The sequence below is a fragment of the Tachyglossus aculeatus genome, chromosome 11, assembly GCF_015852505.1.
Source record: "Tachyglossus aculeatus isolate mTacAcu1 chromosome 11, mTacAcu1.pri, whole genome shotgun sequence".
Classification (NCBI taxonomy): Eukaryota; Metazoa; Chordata; class Mammalia; order Monotremata; family Tachyglossidae; genus Tachyglossus; species Tachyglossus aculeatus.
Genome location: NC_052076.1, coordinates 37,263,013 through 37,285,574, shown reverse-complemented (window position 1 = coordinate 37,285,574; position 22,562 = coordinate 37,263,013). Strand labels below are relative to the sequence as shown.

Genomic DNA, 22,562 nt, shown 5'->3' with positions numbered 1-22,562 from the left:
CAGAGCACTGCACCAAGCACTTGGGAAGTACAAGTTGGCAACATATAGAGATGGTCCCTACTGAAGGTAGGGTAAGTAGTACAGTGGCAAGAAATTAGTTGGCGACGAGATAGACGATGACATTGCGGTGCAGTGAGGAGGTTGGCGTGATTGGAGTGAACTGAGCTTGCTGGGTTAATGAGAAATCGGCAAGGTAAGATAGGAGGGGCAAGGTGATTGAGTGTTTTAAAACCAGTGATAATGAGTTTCTTTTTGATGTGGAGGTGGAGGGGCAACCACGGAGTTTCTCCAGAAGCAGGGAGACATGGGCTGAATAACCCGGGCAGCAGAGTGAATTATAGATGGAGCGGGGAAAGCCAGGAGCCAGGAGATCAGCAAGGAGTCTGATGCAGTAATCAAGGCGGAATTAATCCCTTGTATTTACTGAGCACTTACTATGTGCGGAGCACTGTGCTAAGTGCTTGGGAGAGTACAATCCAACAGAATTAGCAGACAAGTTTCCTGCCCATAATGAACTTTACAGTCTAGAGGGGTAGGCAGACATTAATATGAATAAATAAGTAATTTATAGTATATAATTTAAAGATATGTGCAGAAGTGCTGTGGGGTTGGGGGTGGGGTGATCATGAAATAGCCAAAGGTCACAGATTGCAGTGCGTGGACGACGCAGAAGGGAGAGCATGCCGGGGAAGAGAAGGCATAATTGGGGAAGACCTCTTGGAAAAGATGTATCCTTAATAATGCAGAATAGGATAAGTGCTTGGACTAACATGGTAGAAGTTTGGGTGGATAGGAAAAGGAGGATTTTAGCAGCGCTGTGAAGGTTGAATCGACAGTATACGGTGACAGATTGACTATGTGGGTTGAATGAGAGATGAGTCGAGATAAACAAGCATGGGCTAAAAACCCACGTGTGTTGAAAGGCAAACAGAATGCATATTTGCCAGGTTACCGGAAACCAAACAGAAGGTCACTGCAGTGTTATTTACAGACCAGTTCAAATTTCGTGTTGTTCCCCAGGTCAAAGATTACTTCAAGGAGCAAAACTTGTCTTTTAAAGTGCTTCTCCTTGAACAAAAACGTCGAGGTGGTGTTTTTGCCACCACATCCAACTTTCCTTTGCAGTCAGTGAACCAAGGAGTATTTAAAACATGTAAAGGTTAGAGTTCCCCCGCTAGACTGTCAGCTCCTTGCAGGCAGAGAATTTGTCTACCAACTCTGCTATACTGTACTCTCCCAACCACTTAGGACAGTTCTCTGAACACAGTAAGCGCTCAGTAAATACAACTGATTGATTGATGACCACATTATGCATGCTTCAGGAGATTCCGGCAGAGACTGGAGGAAAACCTGGCATTCATTTAACACCAAGAATGTTGTTGAGATTAGTAAAGGGTCATCGGGTGAAGTCAAGAAGTTGATTCTGAATGCCTGGACTAATGGAAAGAGCCCGGGCTTGGGAGCCAGAGGACATGGAATCTAATCCCAGCTCTGCTGTTTGCCTGCTGTGTGACTTTGGGCAAGTCCCTTTACTTCTCTGGGCCTGTTACTTCATCTGTAAAGTAAGGATTAAGTCCTCCTCCCTCTTAGACTGTGAGCCCCATATGAGACAGGGCTTGTCTCCAACCTGATTTATCTTCTGTCTATCCTAGCACTTAGTACACTGCCTGGCACATAGTAAACCCTTAATGAGTCCCATTTAAAAAAAGATGGGGTGGGAAGGATATGACTAAATGCTGTGAAAGACTTCTGTGGAGTCTCCCAATCCAAGAAGAGGTCTCCAAGATCATCAAACTGGCAAAACCCATTGCAGTGGACAGGATGTGAAGTTCCGCTAGAGCAGAAAATTTAGAAGTTGTTGGAGGAGCTGGCAGAAGAGGAATTGGCAAAGCCAAGTCCATCTAGAGAAACTGAAAGAGCGAGTGAAGAGGAGAGTGAGTGGCCGACACATCCTCTGGAAAATCAGGCAGAGATTTTTTTAAGAGACGCGGAGAAGTCTGGGCAGAATCAGTGCAGCTTGATTCCGGCATGGAAAGGAGCCTGAAATGCAGCGAGGCATTCGGGAGGTCATGGCTCTGTTTCACATTTACTAAAGTAGGAAGGTCAAGGCCCACCAGAAGCTCTTGTAGCATCCAGCTTTGTCCCCCAAGAGCAGCGCAGCATTTTCAACAAGCAGCAGCATAATAGTAATTCTGGGACCTGTTAAGTGCTTAGGAGGTGTCAAGCACTGGGGTAGATAGAAGATATTCAGGTTGGCCACAGGCTCTGTCCCCCATGGGGCTCACAGTCTAAATAAGAGGGAGTAAGATTGACTTCTCATTTTATAGATGAAAGTGAGGCCCCCGAGGAGGTAAGTGACTTGTCCAAGGTCACACAGCAAGCAGGTGTCGGAACTCGGGTCCCCTGATTCCCTGGACCGTACTCTTTCCACTAGGGCCACACTGTTTCTCTAAAAACACATCAGCGTCACCCAAAACACATCCCCAGGTGGCTTCCCAATGTGGATATTTCACTTTCCCGAGACTCAACCTTCCCCTCCTTAAATTGGCCTGGAGACCGTGAAGGCTTGAAGCTTTGGGTAGTTGACCCCAAACCCTTCCACAATTGAAATTGCCCCCATCACCCAAACCACCCATTCTGTTAGTTCTTTCTGATCATCCCTCATTTTTAATTGAATTTATTCACGATAGTTTTTTAGGTTTGTACTGTGTGTTATTCATTCAAGTCCTTCAATCACATTTATTGAGCACGTACTGTGTGCAGAGCACTGTACTAAGCGCTTGGGAGAGTACTATACAACAATAAATAGACACATTCCCTGCTCACAATGAACTTACAGTCCAGAGGAGGGGAGATAGACATCAATACAACAAATAAATTACAGATATGTACATAAGTGCTGTGGGGCTGGGAGCGGGGAAGAACAAAGGGAGCAAGTCAGGGCGACGCAGACGGGAGGGGAAGAGGAGCGGGAGGGTCTTAGAATATCAACAGAATTTAAACTGTTCTATCCATTTCAGTATTATACATAAATTGTTTTTGGATTTTTAAAAAATATGAAAAATCTGAGAGCCTGAACTTAATTCCCATTGCTTTCCTCTTGATTGAATTCTTCAATGGTTGTAGCATTTTCCTGAAGCACAATTGCAGTGCTGTTTATGCTGTTTTATTCTACAACCCCAGTCACAGTCAAAGAAGTCTCCACTGTGGCCTCCCTCCCATACCCAAGATCTCCAGTTGTCACCATTCATCCGTCATTGATGTGCTTACTGACCCGACTTTCCTAAGATTTCTCGGCATATTTTGTTTTGTGACTATCTTGCTCTGAGTACGGGCTGCTTTGGTACAGACTTCAGTTTTCAAATTGGGTGTGAAGGAGTGTTCCTTGAATGTCTTGATTTTTAGTACTGTGAAGTACTGCTGCCTCCTTGTAAAGTATTGCACGTTTGCAAGTCACCTTCTGCCCTGTCTCAAATTGTGCTCTTTGGAGTCTGCTAAATGGACACCATCTAGCCAGTTTATGGAAAATGGATACTGGTGCTTTTGTGTGGTGACTCTCCGTTGTTGGGCTTTTTTGTCCCTCTTGGCCCCTGACTGTGGCCTTCTCACTGTCTCTTTACTAAGTTTTCAGACCATTTCAAATCAGAAGACTGGAGGAAATGACCAGGACAGGATTCTGTGCATGGGTGGCTGCCCCTGAGCTAAGCCGTTCACCATCCATGCACAAGGAGTCTACAGCATCATCCATGCCCCCAAACACACCCTTTTCCTCCCCTCCCTTTATTCATTCATTCATTCAATCGTATTTACTGAGAGCTTACTGTGTGCAGAGCACTGTACTAAGCGCTTGGGAAGTACAAGTCGGTAACATATAGAGACGGTCCCTACCCAACAACGGGCTCACAGTCTAGAAGGGGAAGACAGACAATAAAACAAAACATGTAGACCGGTGTCAAAATTGTCAGAACAAATAGAATTAAAGCTATATGCACATCATTAACAAAATCCCCCCATCCCTCTAAAGAGCTCTGAAATGCCACTCTCGGCCTCATTTTCCAAGCTTTTGGATGACTGCCATAACCGGCAACATTAAGTCCTCACTGGGGTTTTGTGGCAGGTGAGTGGAAAGCTGAATTCCTGAGGTCTGTGCCTGGAGAGAGGCGATGTTTGGGTGACAGCGGTTCTGTTCTCAGGCTCCCCTTCACATCAGGGTACCGAGGGAAGGACTACTTCTAACCGCCCAGCAGACAAGACAATTAAAATCCCAAGCTGAGCAAGTGGATAAACTAGATTTTTTAAGGTCAAACCCGGGCACTGAAGTTGTTAGGGAGTGTCACGTATTTTAGAAATCAGTTCACAGTGTTGCCCCCCCCCCCACCCCCCCCACCCCAAGGCTCAGGGCCCCTGCTCTAATGGCTCCTTTTTTCTCTCTCAGTTTCTCCTACTCCTCGGGTTCCTAGCCTTTCCCGAAAGGGGAGCACCAGAGACCGGGATATGGCCGTCGCACTCCTGACGTATGACTCCCAGGTGAGTTTGGTTCCCTTTGTCCCTCCTGATATCGAGAAGCACACTACCTGCAAAGACTCCTTCTGCCCTTCCTCCTCCTAAGCCATTTGGGTCATGGCTCAAGAAGCTGGCCCAGTCCACTCGGGGACCCGGGAACTGAGCCTGAGCTGTGGGGTAATTGACTCCTCGAAGGCCGCTCCCCTATTCTCTCTGTCTTTCACGGAAAGGGTTCTCTGTTTCCCCAAGACGTGCAGCAGTCTGTCTGATTCTCCTTCTTGGGCCTGGCTCCATTTCTCACTCCGGGTGTGAGAGGAATTTTCTCAGAGGCAGCAGATTCTCAGTAGGCTGTCTCCCTCTTGCGTTGTTTCAGAGATCCAAGAAGTACGAGAACACAAGCATGTCCCACACCCAGGAAAGGCAGAACCATCTGGTTCCTCCCCGAAGAAACCTCCACCGACACCTCAAGCAGGAAAATTATGGGAGTATAAGCTCACTGGGTAAGACCGATTTTCCCCTTTAGATTCCAAATTCTGGGGACCCTGGTGTTCTCAGTTTCTAATATGACCAGAGGCCTTTGAGCGCCAGATCTTGTGGCAAAGAGATTACCACCCTTCCTGCCCGCCCTGCAGCTCTGTTTTAGTTCTTCCTGTGGCAGTCTTGGAAATTCACCTTCCCAAGAGCCTTCCAAAGGGAGAGAGAGTTCCCTAGCCTCCCCAAAGCAGAGTGGCCTAATGGATAGAGCAGAGGCCTCGGAGCCAGAAGGACCTGGGTTCTAGTCCCGGCTGCACCACTTGTCTGCTTTGTGATCTTGGGCAAGTCACTTCACTTCTCTGTGCCCCAGTTACCTCATCTGTAAAACGGGGATTAAGACTGTGAGCCCCACGTGGGACATGGACTGTCCAACCTGGTTAGCTTAGATCTACCTCAGGGCTTAGTACAGTGCCCAGCACGTAGTAAGTGCTTAACAAGTACCATTAAAAAAAAAAATTGTCTCCCAGAAGTCCTGTTTTATGGTGGAAGAGGTAGGGATTGGGTTTGGGGGAGCTCCCTGTGACCAGCTGATCCATACTCTGTCCGCTTCTCCCTGAGCAGGATTTGGCATTTCCAAGCCTGACATCTCTGGGCTAAAGCCAGGGGAAGAAGGATTGGGTGACCTGGATCTTCAGGGCTCCAAGGATAAGGACATCCTGAGAGGCTCCTGTCCTGAGGAGCAGGAAGAGACCGAAAGCGAAGCTCCAACACGGCGGGAAGAAACAAACTGGAAAGACCAGGAGTCCGAGGCATGGAAAGATGAGAAGGTCACAGGCATGCACTGGGACTCGGAGGAAATTAAGACTTTACTTGCCATTCTCAGCGAGCCTCAGTTTTACGAAATCATCCGGATCTGCCACCAAAACAGCCAGGTGTACGGGGCCGTGGCAGAGCGGCTGCAGGAGTACGGCTTCCTCCGGACACCGGAACAGTGTCAGGCCAAGTTCAAAGGCCTCCTAAAGAGCTACCGTAGAGCAAGGAGCGGCCATGTGCTGGAGCCCTGCATCTTCTATGATGAGATGGACGCCTTGATGAGCTCCTGGTCTCCCGTTCTCCCTACCGACGTCCTAGAGGAGGGGATGTCTCTCCCTTACTACGGAATGGGCCACGCCGAGACGGACGAGCAGGAGCCCGGGGCCTGGGACCACGAGGTGGCCACAGCAGGGGTCTTGTCGGAAGAGTCCGACAGTGACGAGTTGGGCATTGAAGAACCGGCCCAAGAGGAGGGTCCTTCATCTCTGTTCCAAGGCTCCCGAGGTAAGACTCCATCTACTTGGGGGGCCTCTGGCCGGGAAGGGACAAGCACTGTGGCCTAATGAAGAGTGGAAGGTATGGAAGAATCGCCTGGTAGTTTTAAGGGACTTGGTACCCCAGGGCAGGTCCAGGGTTGTTTGCAGGAAGGGGGAAAGAAAGAAAGATTCCTGGATACGGCGAACTGATCCCGAGAGCATGTGAGTGGGAGGGTGGTCCGGGAAGAAGGCAGGATTCTGATTTTGTCCCAGCCGAGTGGTTCTTCCAGTTTTTCATGGGAGTTCACACTCTCGACCACTGAGGATTAACCTATTTCCAGTGTCAGTTGTTGGGCGTGAATCCAGAGAAGAGGTGTCTCTGGGTTTTCTTTTTCTTTTTTTTTTCCTGCTCACCTTCTGCTCCTTTCTTTTTCTCCTTTTTCCTGTTCCTCGCTCCCTTCCCCTTCTCGTGCATCCTTGCTTTCTTCCAGAATCTCTCCTTCCACCTTCAGGGCTCAGCCTTTTTAAAACTGTGTGACTTTTTTATTTTCCTTATGCGCCATTTTTTTTTTAAACCCCACCAAGATACAATGGGGTATACACATCAGGAGGCAGTCCTATGAGTGGTGTTCTGGCTTTAAATGTGTTCGCTCTGGGAAGGTATCTGAGAGCAGAAATGGAATCGTGAGGGTCTTGGGGGTGGTCACACCCCCATTGCGTTTGTCTTCCATCATCTTCTCTGCGCCTTCAGGCTGGGGCTTAGGCTGGTGACAGTGAAGCACTCGGTGTAGAATTAGATGATGGGAGCTCCATTTGGATCTTTTCTTGGGCTCTCCCTTAGGCTTCTGGATGGCAGAAGGATTAGGGCTGGATGGGAAGGGCACAGGGTGTCTGTATTATTAACGCATTGTTAGTTTGGTCGACTGGGAATAAATGTATTTGTAAATAGAAGTGGAATCCCCCGCCAACACCCCTTTTGGGGTAGATAGGGGATCAGGCGTGAGGCTCCCATTTTGTGCGGGCTTGCTGTGTGCTTGGTTGGGGGAATGGCAGGGCCAAGGGAGAGTCTGTGGCTACCACCCACTCATTAGTAATTATTTGCCTCCTCCCCTACCCCCCACCTCTCCAGAAATGACACCTCCTTGCTTCACCTAAAGAGCCTCCTAAGGTTGAACCCCTCCCAGGAAAGTGGGGTTTCCCTTCCTAAGGAAAACGGAGTGCCAGACGTGAAAAAATTGGAATTTTAAAAGGCCGGAGGAAACTGGGGGGGGAAGTTTAGCTCAGGGGCACACGGATTTCCCAGAGTACAGGGCAGCTGAGATTCGGTTCCCTCTGGCGTCCACTGTCCCTGCGGGCACCTGAGCCGTATGTAGGAGGGCAGGAGACGCTTTGGTCAGCAGGGTATGAATCCCGGTGCGGTGTTCAACCAGCTGCAGGCCCCTCCCGGACTCGGGGCTGCAGATCGCCGGCCCTTCGCTCCTCTGCCAAGGTGACCCGGTAGAACCCCCTCCCCTCGCCGCTCTCCTTCAGAGCTGCCTGCTTCAGCACACAGTAGGCGTTCAATAAATAATATTGATTGATTGATTCGGCCCTCTGCATTGCGCACTTCCAACAGGAGATGCATGAAGTCCAGACTGCGGCAGTTCTGCTCTCCTTCTGTCTGCTGTGGCGGTTGTGGTGATGTCAACGGTTTCCCCGGTCCGTCAATAGCGGCTTTGATGGTTTCCCCATGTGGCAGTGGTGCTTTTGTCCCTGACCTCTGCCCCGCCCCATGATAATGACAGTGATGTCGCTCCCCCCTTAATGGTGTCAGTTTTCCCATGCTGGGGAGGGGTGCCGCCCCCACTCTTCTACCCCCCAGCGTTGGGAGTGAGGTGGAGAGGCACGTGGCTGGGGGTCCTAGGTTTGGGACCCTGTTGTGGCGGGGCCCTGAGGAGCCACAGCAGGTCCAGGGAGTCTGTTAGCGGTGTAAAGCGTTCTGGCATGATGCAGTGGAAGGTGACTGGATGGTTGAGGAAAGTGGAGTGCGATCCATTTTGCCGTGTTTTTAGGGCAGGGATAGTTCAGATGTGGCCTATTTTCATCCCATTATCTTCCCATTTTTCATCTCTGCTGATAAGGGAGTTCACAAAATAATTGAAAGCACAGCACTCGTAAACCCGTTTCGGTGTCTCAGCAGGAACAGTGGCATTTTGGTCCCGGTTGGGCGTGGGTCCCTCAGCCACCAGTATGGCTTTGCGACACCTTGGAAATGCTTTGAGGCCTGGAGGGATCCTTTTGGGGTCTGGTCAGCTCCCAGTTTGATTATCTTTGGGGAATTCGGGGGGTTCAGGAGGGTATGGTTGGTCCCTACGAGTTGGGGAGGTGGTTCCATCTCGGCCTGCTGGAACCATCCCTCAATCTTGTCAAAAAACCCCAAAAGTCTCTGAACCTCTCCATCCCCGTGAGAATCACCAGGCTGGAAGCTGGCCTGGCTAATAATTCTAATAATGGCAGTATCAGTTACACTTACTATGTGCCAAGCACTATACTAAGCACTGGAATAGACACCAAAGTAATAATTGTATTATATGCACCAAACACTGTACTGAGCGCTACAGCAGATACGAGATAATCAGTCAATCAATCAATCGTATTTATTGAGCTCTTACTGTGTGCAGAGCACTGTACTAAGCGCTTGGGAAGTACAAGTTGGCAACATATAGAGGCAGTCCCTACCCAGCAGTGGGCTCACAGTCTAAAAGGGGGAGACAGAACTAAACCAAACATACTAACAAAATAAAATAAATAGAACAGATATGTATAAGTAAAATAAATAGAGCAATACATATGTACAAACATATATACATGTATACAGGTGCTGTGGGGAAGGGAAGGAGGTAAGATGGGGGGGATGGAGAGGAGGACAAGAAGGAGAGTAAGGAAGGGGCTCAGTCTGGGAAGGCCTCCTGGAGGAGGTGAGCTCTCAGTAGGGCCTTGAAGGGAGGAAGAGAGCTAGGTTGGCGGATGTGCGGAGGGAGGGCATTCCAGGCCAGGGGGATGATGTGGGCCGGGGGACGACGGCGGGACAGGCGAGAATGAGGTACGGTGAGGAGGTGAGCTGCGGCAGAGGAGCGGAAGGTGCGGGCTGGGCTGGAGAAGGAGAGAAGGGAGGTGAGGTAGGAGGTGGCGAGGGGATGGATGGACAGCCTGGAAGCCCAGGGTGAGGAGTTTCTGCCTGATGCGCAGATTGATTGGTAGCCACTGGAGATTTTTGAGGAGGGGAGTAACATGCCCAGAGCGTTTCTGGACAAAGACAATCCGGGCAGCAGTATGAAGTATGGATTGAAGTGGGGAGAGACATGAGGAGAGGAGATCAGAGAGAAGGCTGATGCGGTAGTCCAGACGGGATAGCATGAGAGCTTGAACGAGCAGGGTAGCGGTTGGGATGGAGAGGAAAGGGCGGATCTTGGCAATGTTGCGGAGCTGAGACCGGCAGGTTTTGGTGACGGCTTGGATGTGAGGGGTGAACGAGAGAGCGGAGTCGAGGATGACACCAAGGTTGCGGGCTTGTGAGACGGGAAGGATGGTAGTGCCGTCAACAGAGATGGGAAAGTCAGGGAGAGGGCAGGGTTTGGGAGGGAAGACAAGGAGTTCAGTCTTGGACATGTTGAGTTTTAGGAGGCAGGCAGACATCCAAATGGAAATGTCCTGAAGGCAGGAGGAGATGCGAGCCTGGAGGGAGGGGGAGAGAGCAGGGGCAGAGATATAGATCTGGGTGTCATCAGCGTAAAGATGATAGTTGAAGCCGTGGGAGCGAATGAGGTCACCAAGGGAGTGAGTGTAGATGGAGAACAGAAGAGGACCAAGAACTGAACCTTGAGGAACCCCTACATTTAGGGGATGGAAGGGGGAGGAGGAGCCTGCAAAAGTGACTGAGAATGAACGACCGGAGAGATAAGAGGAGAACCAGGAGAGGACGGAATCTGTGAAGCCAAGGTCGGATAGCGTGTTGAGGAGAAGGGGGTGGTCCACAGTGTCGAAGGCAGCTGAGAGGTCGAGGAGGATTAGGACAGAGTATGAGCCGTCAGATCTGGCAAGGAGGAGGTCATTGGTGACCTTTGAGAGGGCAGATTCCGTGGAATGTAGGGGACGGAAGCCAGACTGGAGGGGGTCGAGGAGAGAGTTGGTGTTGAGGAATTCTAGGCAGCGCGTGTAGACAACTCGTTCAAGGAGTTTGGAAAGGAATGGTAGGAGGGATATGGGGCAATAACTAGAAGGTGAGGTGGGGTCAAGAGAGGGTTTTTTTAGGATGGGAAAGACATGGGCATGTTTGAAGGCAGAGGGGAAGGAACCAGTGGAGAGTGAGCGGTTGAAGATGGAAGTTAAGGAGGATAAGATAATCAGATTAGGCACGGTCACTGTCCCACATGGGGCTCCCAGTCTAGGTAGGAGGGAGAACAGATACTGAATCCCCATTTTACTGTTGAGGAATTGGCACAGAGAAGTTAAGTGACTCACCCAAGGTTACACAGCAGGCAAACAGTGGAGTCGGGAGTAGAAGGTTCTCCGACTCCCAGGCCTGTGGTCTTTCCAGTAGGCCATATGGCTGGATCCCTGGTAATGACTTGAACCTCTCAGACCCATTTTGTGGCTTAGGGGATTCAAGCACAGTTCATTCATTCAATCGTATTTGATCAATTGATCAGTAACTACTGGGTGACTCTAAACAGGAGCTTCAAGGAGTGTGGCTTAATTTCCAGAAGCCATCAGGATATCTTTGATATTTGATATTCGCCATATTTGATATTTGCCCCATCCGCAACCTCACAGCATTTATGTAGAACCTTTAACTTACACCTTATATATTACTTATTCATATTAATGTCCGCCTCCCTCTCTGTACTGAAAGTTCGTTATGGGCAAGGAACGTGTTTGCTAATTCTGTTGTATCGGAGTCTCCCAAGTGCTTAGTACAGTGCCCTGCACATAGAAACCACTCAAAGACCTTTGATTGATTTGAGGAGTCGTCAGTGCACAACCCTGTCAGACCCATTCAGAGTGGATGAAATGATTCTTCACCCTCTTTGTTTTCCGTAGAGGAGCGTTTAGTATTCTGTAATCCCATCATCATCATCAATCGTATTTATTGAGCGCTTACTGTGTGCAGAGCACTGTACTAAGCGCTTGGGAAGTACAAGTCGGCAACATATAGAGACAGTCCCTACCCAACAGTGGGCTCACAGTCTAAAAGGGGGAGACAGAGAACAAAACCAAACATACTAACAAAGTAAAATAAATATAATAAATATAATAAATAAAATCCCAGATGAATTCAGATGGATCAGTGGAGTTTGCCCATGTCCCTGAATAGCCTCAGGAAGCCCAGTCCTACCGTGGGACATCCCTTGTCCAAATAGCCCCTGGGAGATGGGCTGAGCGAGGTCTGTATTCCACTCGTTCAGTCCTATTTATTGAGCACTTACTGTGTGCGGAGCAGTGTACTCTAAGATCTTGGGAGTCTACAATACACAATAAAGAGACACATTTTAATTCTGCAGTAGAGCAGAGCCCTTTGTTATGACTCCCAACACGTACCTCAGGGTTGGCATTTGGAGGATTCCTCCAGAACGATGACCCCAGGTATAAAATTCACCTCCCCTGAGAGGACTGGCCCAGGGTCAAACTGACGGCAGAGAAGAGGCCTAGGGACCAGCTAAATTATCGTGATCTACGGCGGGACTCAGGAAACAGTAGTTCTAGTCCCAACTGGCTAGCTAAGGCAAGTCGCTTCTCTGGACATCAGTTTCCTCATCTGTAAAATGGGGATAAAGCACTTGTTTTTCCTCCCTCTTAGACTGTGAGCCCCACGTGGGCTCATCCCACTGCTTAACGTAGTTCTTGGTACGTACAGCTTAGTAAATACCAACATCGTCATTGGTATTATTCTACCCTTTATCAGCCCAAGGCAAAAATGAAAGCCTAGAGGAAGATTTGGCCCCAGAAAAAGTAGCGGCACATCCATGATTCTGTGCAAAATCCCAAAAGTCAAGAATACTCTGCGGAAGAAATGTTTTTAAGGCTCAAGTAGCTAGGTGCCTAGCGGGGAGGAAAGAGATGTTGGAAAGTGGGGACGTGTTTCTCCCTAGTGTGGCTTTATTGTGTGGTTGTGTGTCCTAGGTGGGAGTTTTGTGTTGGTTAGAGAAGACCAGAAGTAGGAGACAGTTCTAGCTAGAGGTGAGATAACCTCAGCAGGGCCTCAATGATGGAGTGTCCCAGGGATATTTCTGGCTGATGGGTAAAATCCCCAAATCTCGGAGGGGCCAGTCATGACCTCTTCTCCCCTGCACTCCCACCAATTTGTGTTTCATGCCCCATTGGGTACTTACCCGAGAGAGAAAAGAGAGAGTGAGCAGCACTGCGAAAACCACTGCCACCATCGTCGATTTCTCTGCAGGTTATGGGTCCCGAAGCTTCAGGACCGAGGTTTAGCTATCATTCTTGGCGGTAGATTCTTCATCAGCGTGTACTCTAACCACCCACCTGCTGCTGTCTCACCTCTCCCTCACAGTTATCAATTCCCAGTCCTCTGGAACAAAAGAAGGGAGATCTCTTGGTTTAAGTACGTAGCTGGGAAAACTGGGAATATAGGATAGCTAGACATTCCTGTTCCCCAGTGCTATTGAAAAATCCCTGTGCTCCAGGATTCTTCCATCCCCATGGCCATCATCATCATCATCATCATCATCATCAATCGTATTTATTGAGCGCTTACTGTTTTAAGAGCACTGTACTAAGCGCTTGGGAAGTACAAGTTGGCAACATATAGAGACAGTCCCTACCCGATAGTGGGCTCACAGTCTAAAAGAGTGGGCTCACAGTCTAAAAAAAGAGTGGGCTCACCCTCCCATTTCATAACATCATTGTCGCAGGGAACATGTCTGCCAACTCTGCGTTATTGCACATTCCCAAGTGCTTAGTACAATGCTTTGCTCACAGTAAGTGCTCAATAAATACGATTGATTGATTGTTAACATCCTAATTCTCCTTGAGCTCTTCTGCTCTCACTGTCACCCATAGTTCTTATATACATAATAATAATAATGGCATTTATTAAGCACTTACTGCAAAGCACTGTTCTACGCACTGGGGAAGTTACAAGGTGATCAGGTTGTCCCATGGGGGGCTCACTGTCTTAATCCCCATTTTACAGGAGGTAACTGAGGCACCGAGAAGTTAAGTGACTTGCCCAAAGTCACACAGCTGACAATTGGCGGAGCCGGGATTTGAACCCATGACCTCTGACTCCAAAGCCCGGGCTCTTTCCACTGAGCCACGCTGCTTCACAATTCATATGAATATACATATTCATTTATGTGCTGCGCTAGTTTAGCGTTTATTAAATTCCCCATCTTCCTAGTCTCTCTTCAGTCCTAACTGAAAGTAATTTTGTTGTCTTTCCCTCTAGTAGATTGTAAGCTTCTTGAGGGCAGTGATCCCGTCCTTTGCTTTTGTTGTATTTTTCCACGAGCTTAAACTTAGTACTGGGCCCTGCACACAGTAAGTGCTGAAAAAGTATTTTTCATTAATTTCGGAAGCCCAGATTGGAGCCTGCGGAAGAGATGACTGTTTCCTCTATTAATCAGTGGTATTTATTGAGCGCTTACTGTGTGCAGAGCACTGTACTAAGTGCTTGAGAGAGTACAGTAATAGCGTTGTAAGCGCAATTCCTATCCACAGCGACCTTGCAGTTGACAAAGAGATTACAGTCTACAAGACTGTAAGCCTTTTGAGGGCAGGGACTGCAGCTTCTGTTGTCTGGTGTTTCTTTTCTCTGTTCTCCAAGTGTCCAGTACCCCAATGGCTCGGTCAGTAGTGTTGAAACAAATACCGAATGGGGAGTCCAAGAGGATTCACATCCCAAATGCAAGTATTTAGCTGGCCAGTGGTGGTTGGCCAGGAAGAGGGGTGGGAAACTGGTAAAATAGTCACCGTGATTGTAGCCCTTATGTCCCTTGGGCAGTGGCCAAAGCCAAATTAAAGATGTCCCTTCTGAGACATCATATTACTTGCGGCGATTTAGGGGGAGGATGATGTGAGATGGGTCTACTGGAAGTAAACTAAAAGATGAAGCTAAAGGCAGGTGGTGATTAGAGACAGTACATTAGGAAAGGAGGAGCGGGGTTTATTGAGTGGAGGAGGCCTGGGGGTGAGGAAGAAGGCACTTGAGAAAGTCAGGCCCAATCAATCATCTGCACATAGTAAGCGCTCAATAAGTACGATTGATGATGATGATGATCCGCTCTTTGATTCATTCAACGCAGCACTGGCCAACCTTTACCCGCAACTGACCCCGGGCCCCTGTCCTGACTCTAGTTAGCCAACTTGACCGGTCACGCCGTAGCAGGGACCTGAGGACGGGCCTAACCCTAATTAGGAGGAGGGACGGGGCGAGAACGCGGAGGAGGGTGAGGCTTAGGGAGGTGATGATGAGGGGCATGCATGGGGAATGACTCAGAAACTTGTAAGGTGCTCAGACTGGGTGACTCTGAAGAAGGGAGGACCTGCCACTTCATTACCTCGGGGTTAGAAGTCGGATGCTGGATGCGGCGTTAGAGGACAGTACTCTTTTGCATTGAAGCCACGAAAATAGAGAAGGGGCACCTTTTCTAGCCCCGTGCCATGCGGCCCTCAGTAGAGCTGCTGAGACCCTAAGGTTCTGCTGAGTGACTCTGCTGGCCAGGGGAATGGCATCGGACCCAGGGTCCACTCAGCTGAGCCCTGAGGGTTTCAGGAGAACAAATCCACTTCTCTTTTGTATTTCGTGAAAGCTCAGGGTTGCATATGTGGCAAACTTGCACTTCCCAAGCACTTAGTACAGTGCTCTGCACACAGTAAGTGCTCAATAAATACGATGGATGATGATGATGTTATGGATCCGCCTGGACTCTCTTTTCTGAGAATTTCCATAATCAATCCCACAGCACAAGAACGGCCAGGGCAGTGGTACTTAATAGGTGGAATTTCTACACGTGGTACTTTGCAGGGGACTGCCATTATGATAGGCTCAAAATACACTGTCTTTTCATTAGTAGAGGATTGTTAATTCACCCATCAAGGGTAATGTCTTCGGCATCCTTATAAAACCCAACTTCCCCTTTTTATGAAATGCTTCCAATTGGAACCTTTTTTTTTCCTCCTCCAGCACTCTTTTTGGACGTTCCCCAGCCTTATGGACTTAGGACCTGGGTTTATTCCTGGCTTCACCGTGTACCTGCTGTGTGACTTGGGCAACTCACTAACTTCTCTGTGCCTCAGTTCCTTCATCTTCCAGTTGGAGATTCAGTAACTGTTTTCCCTCTTAGGCTGTGAGTCCCATGTGGGAGCTGATTATCTTGTCCCCAGTGCTTAGTTCAGTGCTTGACACATAATAAACACTTAACAAATACTGTAATAATAATAATGATAATATCAGCCTACACTGAGTCCAAACAACCACCCAATGACTAACGCAGGGTGCCATTTCCCCTTATCTTCTCCTGAAGCACTGTTTCCCAAAAAATTCCCAGCTGGTTCCTAAAAAGAGCATCCTAAGGTGAAACGTTGAAAATTGGAACCAGCTTTCTCATCAACTACCCAGTTTTTACCCACTTTATCCAGAATTATGCACTCAGTCCATTCGAAATAAGCAGTATTGTGGTAATTTCTATTGAGTTAGAGAGGCTCCACAGTAGGGTAGCTGACCTTCTGAAGTGAAATGGACAGGTTGTCCGTCCGTGGTGGTGGTCAGACAAATCCTCTCTCACGCTCCCCTCCCTTATTTAACTACTCCCGCCCCAAATTCCAACCCACCCCACCTGCTTTTTCAAATTGTCCATTTCTTTGCGCCCATCGTCCCCCTGCCCAGAACTAGTGCCATTAAAGAGGTTAATATTGTAAAGTCGGAACCGACATGTAAACCTGAAACGGCATGTAGATGGAGAAACCTTGCGCCTCTTGTCGTGACTCAAAATATCTGAAGTTCGAAACTGCCCCTTATCTCTCTGCTGAAATGCAGTAGCCATAGAGCCAGTTGTTCAGGGCTTCGGGAATGGGAGGAGAACCAGTCGTCAACCCTTTCAGGAAAGGAAGAAACCATTGATCTTCCAACGGACTTGGGGAATGAGCATATGGGAAATGGTGCTCCAGCATCCCTGCCTCGCCGGTCATTTGGTTTGAACATTTTCTCTCCTTTCGCCATTTTCTTTTGCTGTGACCTCTGCAATGTCTGTCCCTTTTTTCAGGTTTTGAGTTCGGGAATGGTATTAAGAAGAATCCCAAGCAGGAAATTTCTGACGAAGTGAAACTCCACGGGACATTCCCAGGAAGACCCAAAATGGATGCTCCCCTGCATCCCGATTGGGAAAAAGCTTTTGAGAATGAGTGCAGCTCAGGGTGGCAATGGGAAAACCCCCAAGGAGAGAGGCAGCAGAGATTGACACCTCAGGAGGATTTAGAGAAAGTCCTAGGCTTTCAGTGGCCATACCTGGGGGAGAGTTCCTTTGCGTATCTCAAATTTGGGAAGGGCTTTCCTCACAGCTCCCACCTCATTACCCATCAGCTAGCCCATCAGATAAAGAATCCTCACACCTGTAGCGAATGTGGGAAAAGCTTTGATCTGAGCCGGAGCCTTATTAGACACCAGAGGATCCATACGGGAGAGAAACCTTATAAATGTCTCGACTGTGGGAAGAGCTTCAGTCACAGCTCAAACTTGTGCGCCCATCGGAGAATACACACGGGGGAGAAACCCTATAAATGCGGCGAGTGTGGGAAATGCTTCAATCAGAGCTCAAGCCTTATCGTGCACCGGAGAATTCACACGGGAGAGAAGCCCTTTAAGTGTGCCGAGTGTGGGAAGTGTTTCAACCAGAGCTCAAGTCTTATAGTGCACCAGAGAACCCACACCGGCGAGAGACCCTATAAATGCGGCGAGTGTGGGAAGAGCTTCAACAACAGCTCCCACTTCAGCGCCCACTGGAGAACCCACACGGGAGAGAAGCCCTATGAATGTCCCCAGTGCGGGAAAAGCTTTAATAGAAGCTCTCACCTTACCAAACACTGGAGTATCCACAGGAGAGAAAAGCTGCTGCTACAGCCCAGACCTAGTTACAACCCAGAGGACCTGCAGGGGAGTAGCGTGCTTTAAAGGCGTCAGGCCGGGGAAAACCATTTTGGGGAAGCCCCCCCACCTTCCTCCTCCCAAAATTCCTACTTATCCTATCAAAATAGTCCATCAGGTTTAGGAAAAAGAGTCTTTGGGGTTTTCCCTCCGCTTCCGTAGCAGCTATTCTGCTCCTAGTATATCTCAAGCCAAAATTCCCAAGGTGGACAGCCCAGGAGTAGGAAGACTGGGGTCCCACTTTGCAGCTCTGCCAGTGACTTGATAAATCGGGCCATGACTCTCACATCTGTCCCAGTTTCTCTGGGTCACATGAGGAGAAGATCGGAGCTGGGTGTTCCATTTTGTGATTCCTGTTTAGTGCTTGTTGCCCCAGCCAGGTGACTGACCGTGGGAGCTGGTTGCAGCAGCTCAGAGTCAGAAAAACGCAGGTTCAACATGCTCCAGGGTTGGGCTCAAAAGATGGGCGCCGAACTGGAGGGAGCATGCCGATGGCGACGCCATCTCTTCCTCCCCCTGAGAAACCTCCTCTGTGAAAGAGTCCCGAAGGCCACGGTCTCCGCTAGGATATGGCCTGGACTCGCATCCAGATGTTTGAAAAAGTTATGCAGATACGACCAGTACATTTGCATCTTTAAAAAAAAAATGTATTTAATTTTCATTAAATTTGCATCATTTTGCATGTCCCTGCATAAATTACATGCTTAATTTTGATGCATTCCTAGAGTTTTTCCTTCTTAATTCCTTCCCATCCGTCCACTCACGTAGTAGGAGGACAGGCTTTCCGAGGCCCCAAGTATAGGTCACTTCCCAGTCGAGGAGGGCCCTCCGAGGATGGGCGAGGGCCGTCCTGTCAGGTTCAGACCTCTGAGCCGGTCCTGAAACTAAACTAGCCTGCTAGGGTTGAGGACTTGAAACGGGGGGCCGCCCAGCTCTAGAACGGAGCTGCCAGGCTCCCCGGAGGTTAGGCTTAAGTGAGACGAAGTTCATCGAGCGTGCAGCTTCCCGTGCACCTTCTGAGGGCCTCCAGCCCCAGAGACTTGGCCAAGCCTCGTCTTCGCTAAAGACGATGGGATGGGGCAGGGCTAGTAGGATTTACCGAGAAAGCTTAGGGCTACTACGGACTTATTACTTTATCCGCCAACCCCCAGCGGAAGAGGCCTGCTTTCCAAGCTCTCAGATAGGGCAGGACTACTGTTAGGCCAGAGGGGCCAGAAGAGGAGTCGTCAGCGGAAGTCAGGAAGCCTTCGTGTAAAAGGAAACATCACCCATCTCATAGGCGAGGGAAACCTCCAACTGGGGGACCTGGGCGGGAGTGGCCTACAGAACCAGAAAGCCATATTTTCTTTCCCATTTTGGCCACTTAACCCAGAAACCAGGTCCAGCGGCCTGAAAACTGGAGCCCAGGATGAAGGTGGTTCACCCTTCCCGCACCTCTAATCCCACTCGCTCTGCCTCTTTCTTCCTCTCAGAGCACCCCGCTCAGACGCCTAACACTCCCACACGCAAACAGTAACCCACGGACAGGCACAGTTTCACGTTGGTGGAGACGGGCACGGTCTTCGGACACAACCAGGAAAAAAGACACAAGGGGCACTGGGCAGCCTCACTGATACAATGCATGGGTGTCCACGCGGTTTCATTTATTGGGCCAAAATGGTTGATTGCCTCAGGGGCACTTCCACCGGGGCATTCCAAATTCCAATTGGATTATGGACGGGCTCAGTGCTACCCAACAGCCCTGACTCCACTATAATGCATTCTGGAAGCAGAAGTCTTTCCTTCAATACTGTCAGTCTTTAGAAAGTGAGCGAAGCGGGAAAATAGTTCTCATTATATAGTATGGGGTACTAGATTATGTTGCCCCAGTGTTGAGGACTTGTAGTCCTATTGACTTGGAATCTGAGCCCAGTGCCTTGCCCGTCAGAATTCAGAAAGAAAACGGAGTGGAAGCTTCCAGTGGACAACCAGGAAGGAGATGTCTACCCCTCCACCAAAGTGCCACATTGTAGCAGACCCAGAAGGAATACGGAGCAGAAGGTGGGAGAGCTGGGGGAAAAGGAGATCCACCAGTGGCATTAACTGATCCGGACCAGGTCATTTTCATGTTTCAGAGAAGCCACTGTCCCATTCAAGTTTTAAATTTGAAAAAAAAAAATGCATTTTTTTTTTACCATAATCCTTTTGACTCATCACAATTTCAAAAGGATATTTTCAGCTGAAGCCCTAGCCGTGGCTCTCAGGTTCTGGTCCTTCTCTCCTAAGTGCCCCCAGGAAGCAGGGGAACCCACTAATTTGTATTTTGCCCCTTTTAAAAGAGATATTTTCAGCTGAAGCCCTAGCCATGGCTCTCAGGTTCTGGTCCTTCTCTCCTAAGTGCCCCCAGGAAGCAGGGGAACCCACTAATTTGTATTTTGCCCCTTTTAAAAGAGATATTTTCAGCTGAAGCCCTAGCCATGGCTCTCAGGTTCTGGTCCTTCTCTCCTAAGTGCCCCCAGGAAGCAGGGGAACCCACTAATTTGTATTTTGCCCCTTTTAAAAGAGATATTTTCAACTGAAGCCCTAGCAGTGGCTCTCAGGTTCTGGTCCTCCTCTCCTAGGTGCCCCCGGGAAGCAGGGGAACCCACTAATTCGTATTTTGCCCCTTTTAAAAGAGATATTTTCAACTGAAGCCCTAGCAGTGGCTCTCAGGTTCTGGTCCTTCTCTCCTAAGTGCCCCCGGGAAGCAGGGGAACCCACTAATTCGTATTGTGCCCCAAGTTCTGCACAGCTTTAAGCTGGCTGTGCTCTGCACGGGGACAGCCGGGAATACACTACATACGTCTGAACAGACTGGAACACGTAGATCCGTCCGTTCAGACCGGTGCACAAGCACCGGACGGAGCTAACTAGGGGATGGTGAAGAGTTTAGGTAGGCCTAGTAGCAATCAGGGCAGCTGCAACAACTCCTCTCTACACATGAGGTGGACTGCAGCTGATTAAGGGCACCAGAAGTGAGAAGGGGAACTGATACACAATGCCAACTTCTAAAGAATCCCGAGAATTGAAGCCCAAGCCGCAACTGGAAAAGCCCTGGTAAATCTAGGAAAGGGTTGAAGCGAACCAGTAGATTGTGTGTTTATCAAGGGCAGGGATCACCTGCTAGATTTCCGTCTGCCCTCCCGAGTCCCCGGAACAAGGTTCCGCATGCCACAAATGCTGTTGAGGAGGAGGACTTTTAGCTCCTCTAAAAGTCGTCCCGTGGTAAGTAACAACCCCGAGAGAAATGGCTCTGGGGACGGCTGAACAAACACTCCCTTTCTGAAGAGCCCGGCCGGAAGGTTTGAATCGCTCCCGTCGCAGAAAGCTTTCCTCCCCTTTGATTAGCTGCTGAGTTCTCGCCTCTTGCCGGGTTTTACTACGGAGAGCTGGTCTTTCCTGGGAAATTGAATCCAACCCTTCAGGTTGGGAACGTCATCCCCTTCCGGGCGCTAGGCACTGGGACAACTGCCGACTCGGGAAACTAGAAAGGAGGACAAGAGGAGGTGAGAGAGGTTGGTCCCATCCGAGGGTAGGCCGAAAGGTGGGGGCGAGTTCCGTGGGAAGCCCCAAGTCGGGAGGGAAAGGTTCGCTCCAAGCTAGGAAACGGGGAGGAAAGTTTGCAGTCGAGGTGAATTCCTGGGGACCGAAGGACTCGGATCTACTTATTTTGAATCCACCCTAGCACTTAGCACGGTGCCTGGCACTGTGGTTACCGGATACGGTTTCCGTTACTACGATTATTAACTGAGATGGGAAGCTGGGAGATCCCAGCCCAAGGTAAATGCTGGACGATTTAATGGCTGGAAAAATACCTCATGCTGGAGTAGGGCAGCTTCCCCTCCTTGGCCGCGTCCACCAAGGACACCTCTCCCGAACAGGACAGAACTGCTCGTACATTCCACTCAGAAGTTCAAACTCTATCGGTTTTCCTTGTTTCTTGTTTTGTTTCGTTTTAACCTTCCCTCTTGTTTCAGGTGTAATAAGTGTATTGAAAAGACAAAGGAATGAGTGAGGTTGGACGTAGAAAGTGACATGGAGGAGAATAGGGCGTAAGCGGGAAAGGAAGGGGCCGTTAAAGGGCCTTCGGTGGGCCCAGCTTTCTAATCAACTTACCCTGCCGGACCAATTACCTTGCAAAGAGTAGAAGAAATGGATCAGCATTGCCCCTTTTCACCTCTTCCACCTCCCAAGGTGAAGTTCACCCCCAGGAGCGGCATCTTTTGACCAAAGGACGACTGTGTATCCCGTAGGAGAGTTGAATACGCTCCAGGTCAGTAAAGTGACTCCGGGGAGTGGCTGCCCCTCTCACCCTCTACCTCTCGCTCCGGACCCCGAGCCTACCCACGCCACCCACCTAGAGTGAGGCCAGGACACCCCGGAGGTGTGGAGTTCAGCTGGAGGAAACATGGACACCCACACGTCCCACGCTCGCTTGTGCCGGTCAGCAAGGAGTGGCAAAAACCGCAGGGAGTGGTTTTCCGACTTTCCTCCAGCTCCCGCTTCGAGGAAACGCGGTGGCGAGGTAGGGGGCACTTGGAAAGCCTTAGGAAAGCTCATCGCTCATCTGCATTCTGTCTCTGCTCTTCTGGGGGGGGGTCTCTACGCCCTCGATTTCAACCCATCCACCCCGCCGGCCCAACCTGTGACCCCGTTCCTCCCCTCCATCTCATTCTTGTAATTATTCTATCTATCTATGTGTGTGTTGATGTAAGTTAGTCTTAACTCCCCTATTAGATTGTAAACTCCCCGAGGGCAGAAACCATGTCTATTCTTTAAAATGTATCCCTAGTGCCTGGTTCAATGCTATGCATCCTGTGGGCACTCAATAAAGACTTGTTTGACTTGATTTGTCGCCCAAAGCTGTCAGATGATTTACGTGACCCCCCCGGGGTCACTTTCCCCTTCTCCAGCTCGTGGGCACGCAGGGCCGGGTGAGGTGGGACGGCGGGGAGGAGAGAGTAAGGTAATGAACTGGGATGAAAAAAAAGCTTGACATAGTAGGGAGAATTCAATCCCTCTCGCCTTCTTGGCTCCCTGCTGACATCCTCCTTGCTCGCATGCAAGGAATCAATCAATCAATCGTATTTATTGAGCGCTTACTGTGCGCAGAGCACTGGACTAAGCGCTTGGGGAGT

The 22,562-nt window shown here is 49.4% G+C and overlaps 1 protein-coding gene across 1 annotated transcript in view; it reads left to right on the top strand.

The window, feature by feature from the left end:
- The window catches only part of LOC119934018 (zinc finger and SCAN domain-containing protein 29-like), a 44,496-nt gene extending 22,223 nt beyond the window's left edge, over positions 1–22,273 (top strand). Inside the window, exons 4-7 of the mRNA XM_038753363.1 lie at positions 4,436–4,527; positions 4,877–5,003; positions 5,599–6,294; positions 16,529–22,273. Coding sequence (XP_038609291.1) covers positions 4,436–4,527; positions 4,877–5,003; positions 5,599–6,294; positions 16,529–17,433 — 1,820 coding nt within the window. The 3' untranslated portion in view covers positions 17,434–22,273. The remainder of the gene's footprint in view (positions 1–4,435; positions 4,528–4,876; positions 5,004–5,598; positions 6,295–16,528) is intronic.
- The last annotated feature ends 289 nt before the right edge of the window (positions 22,274–22,562 follow it).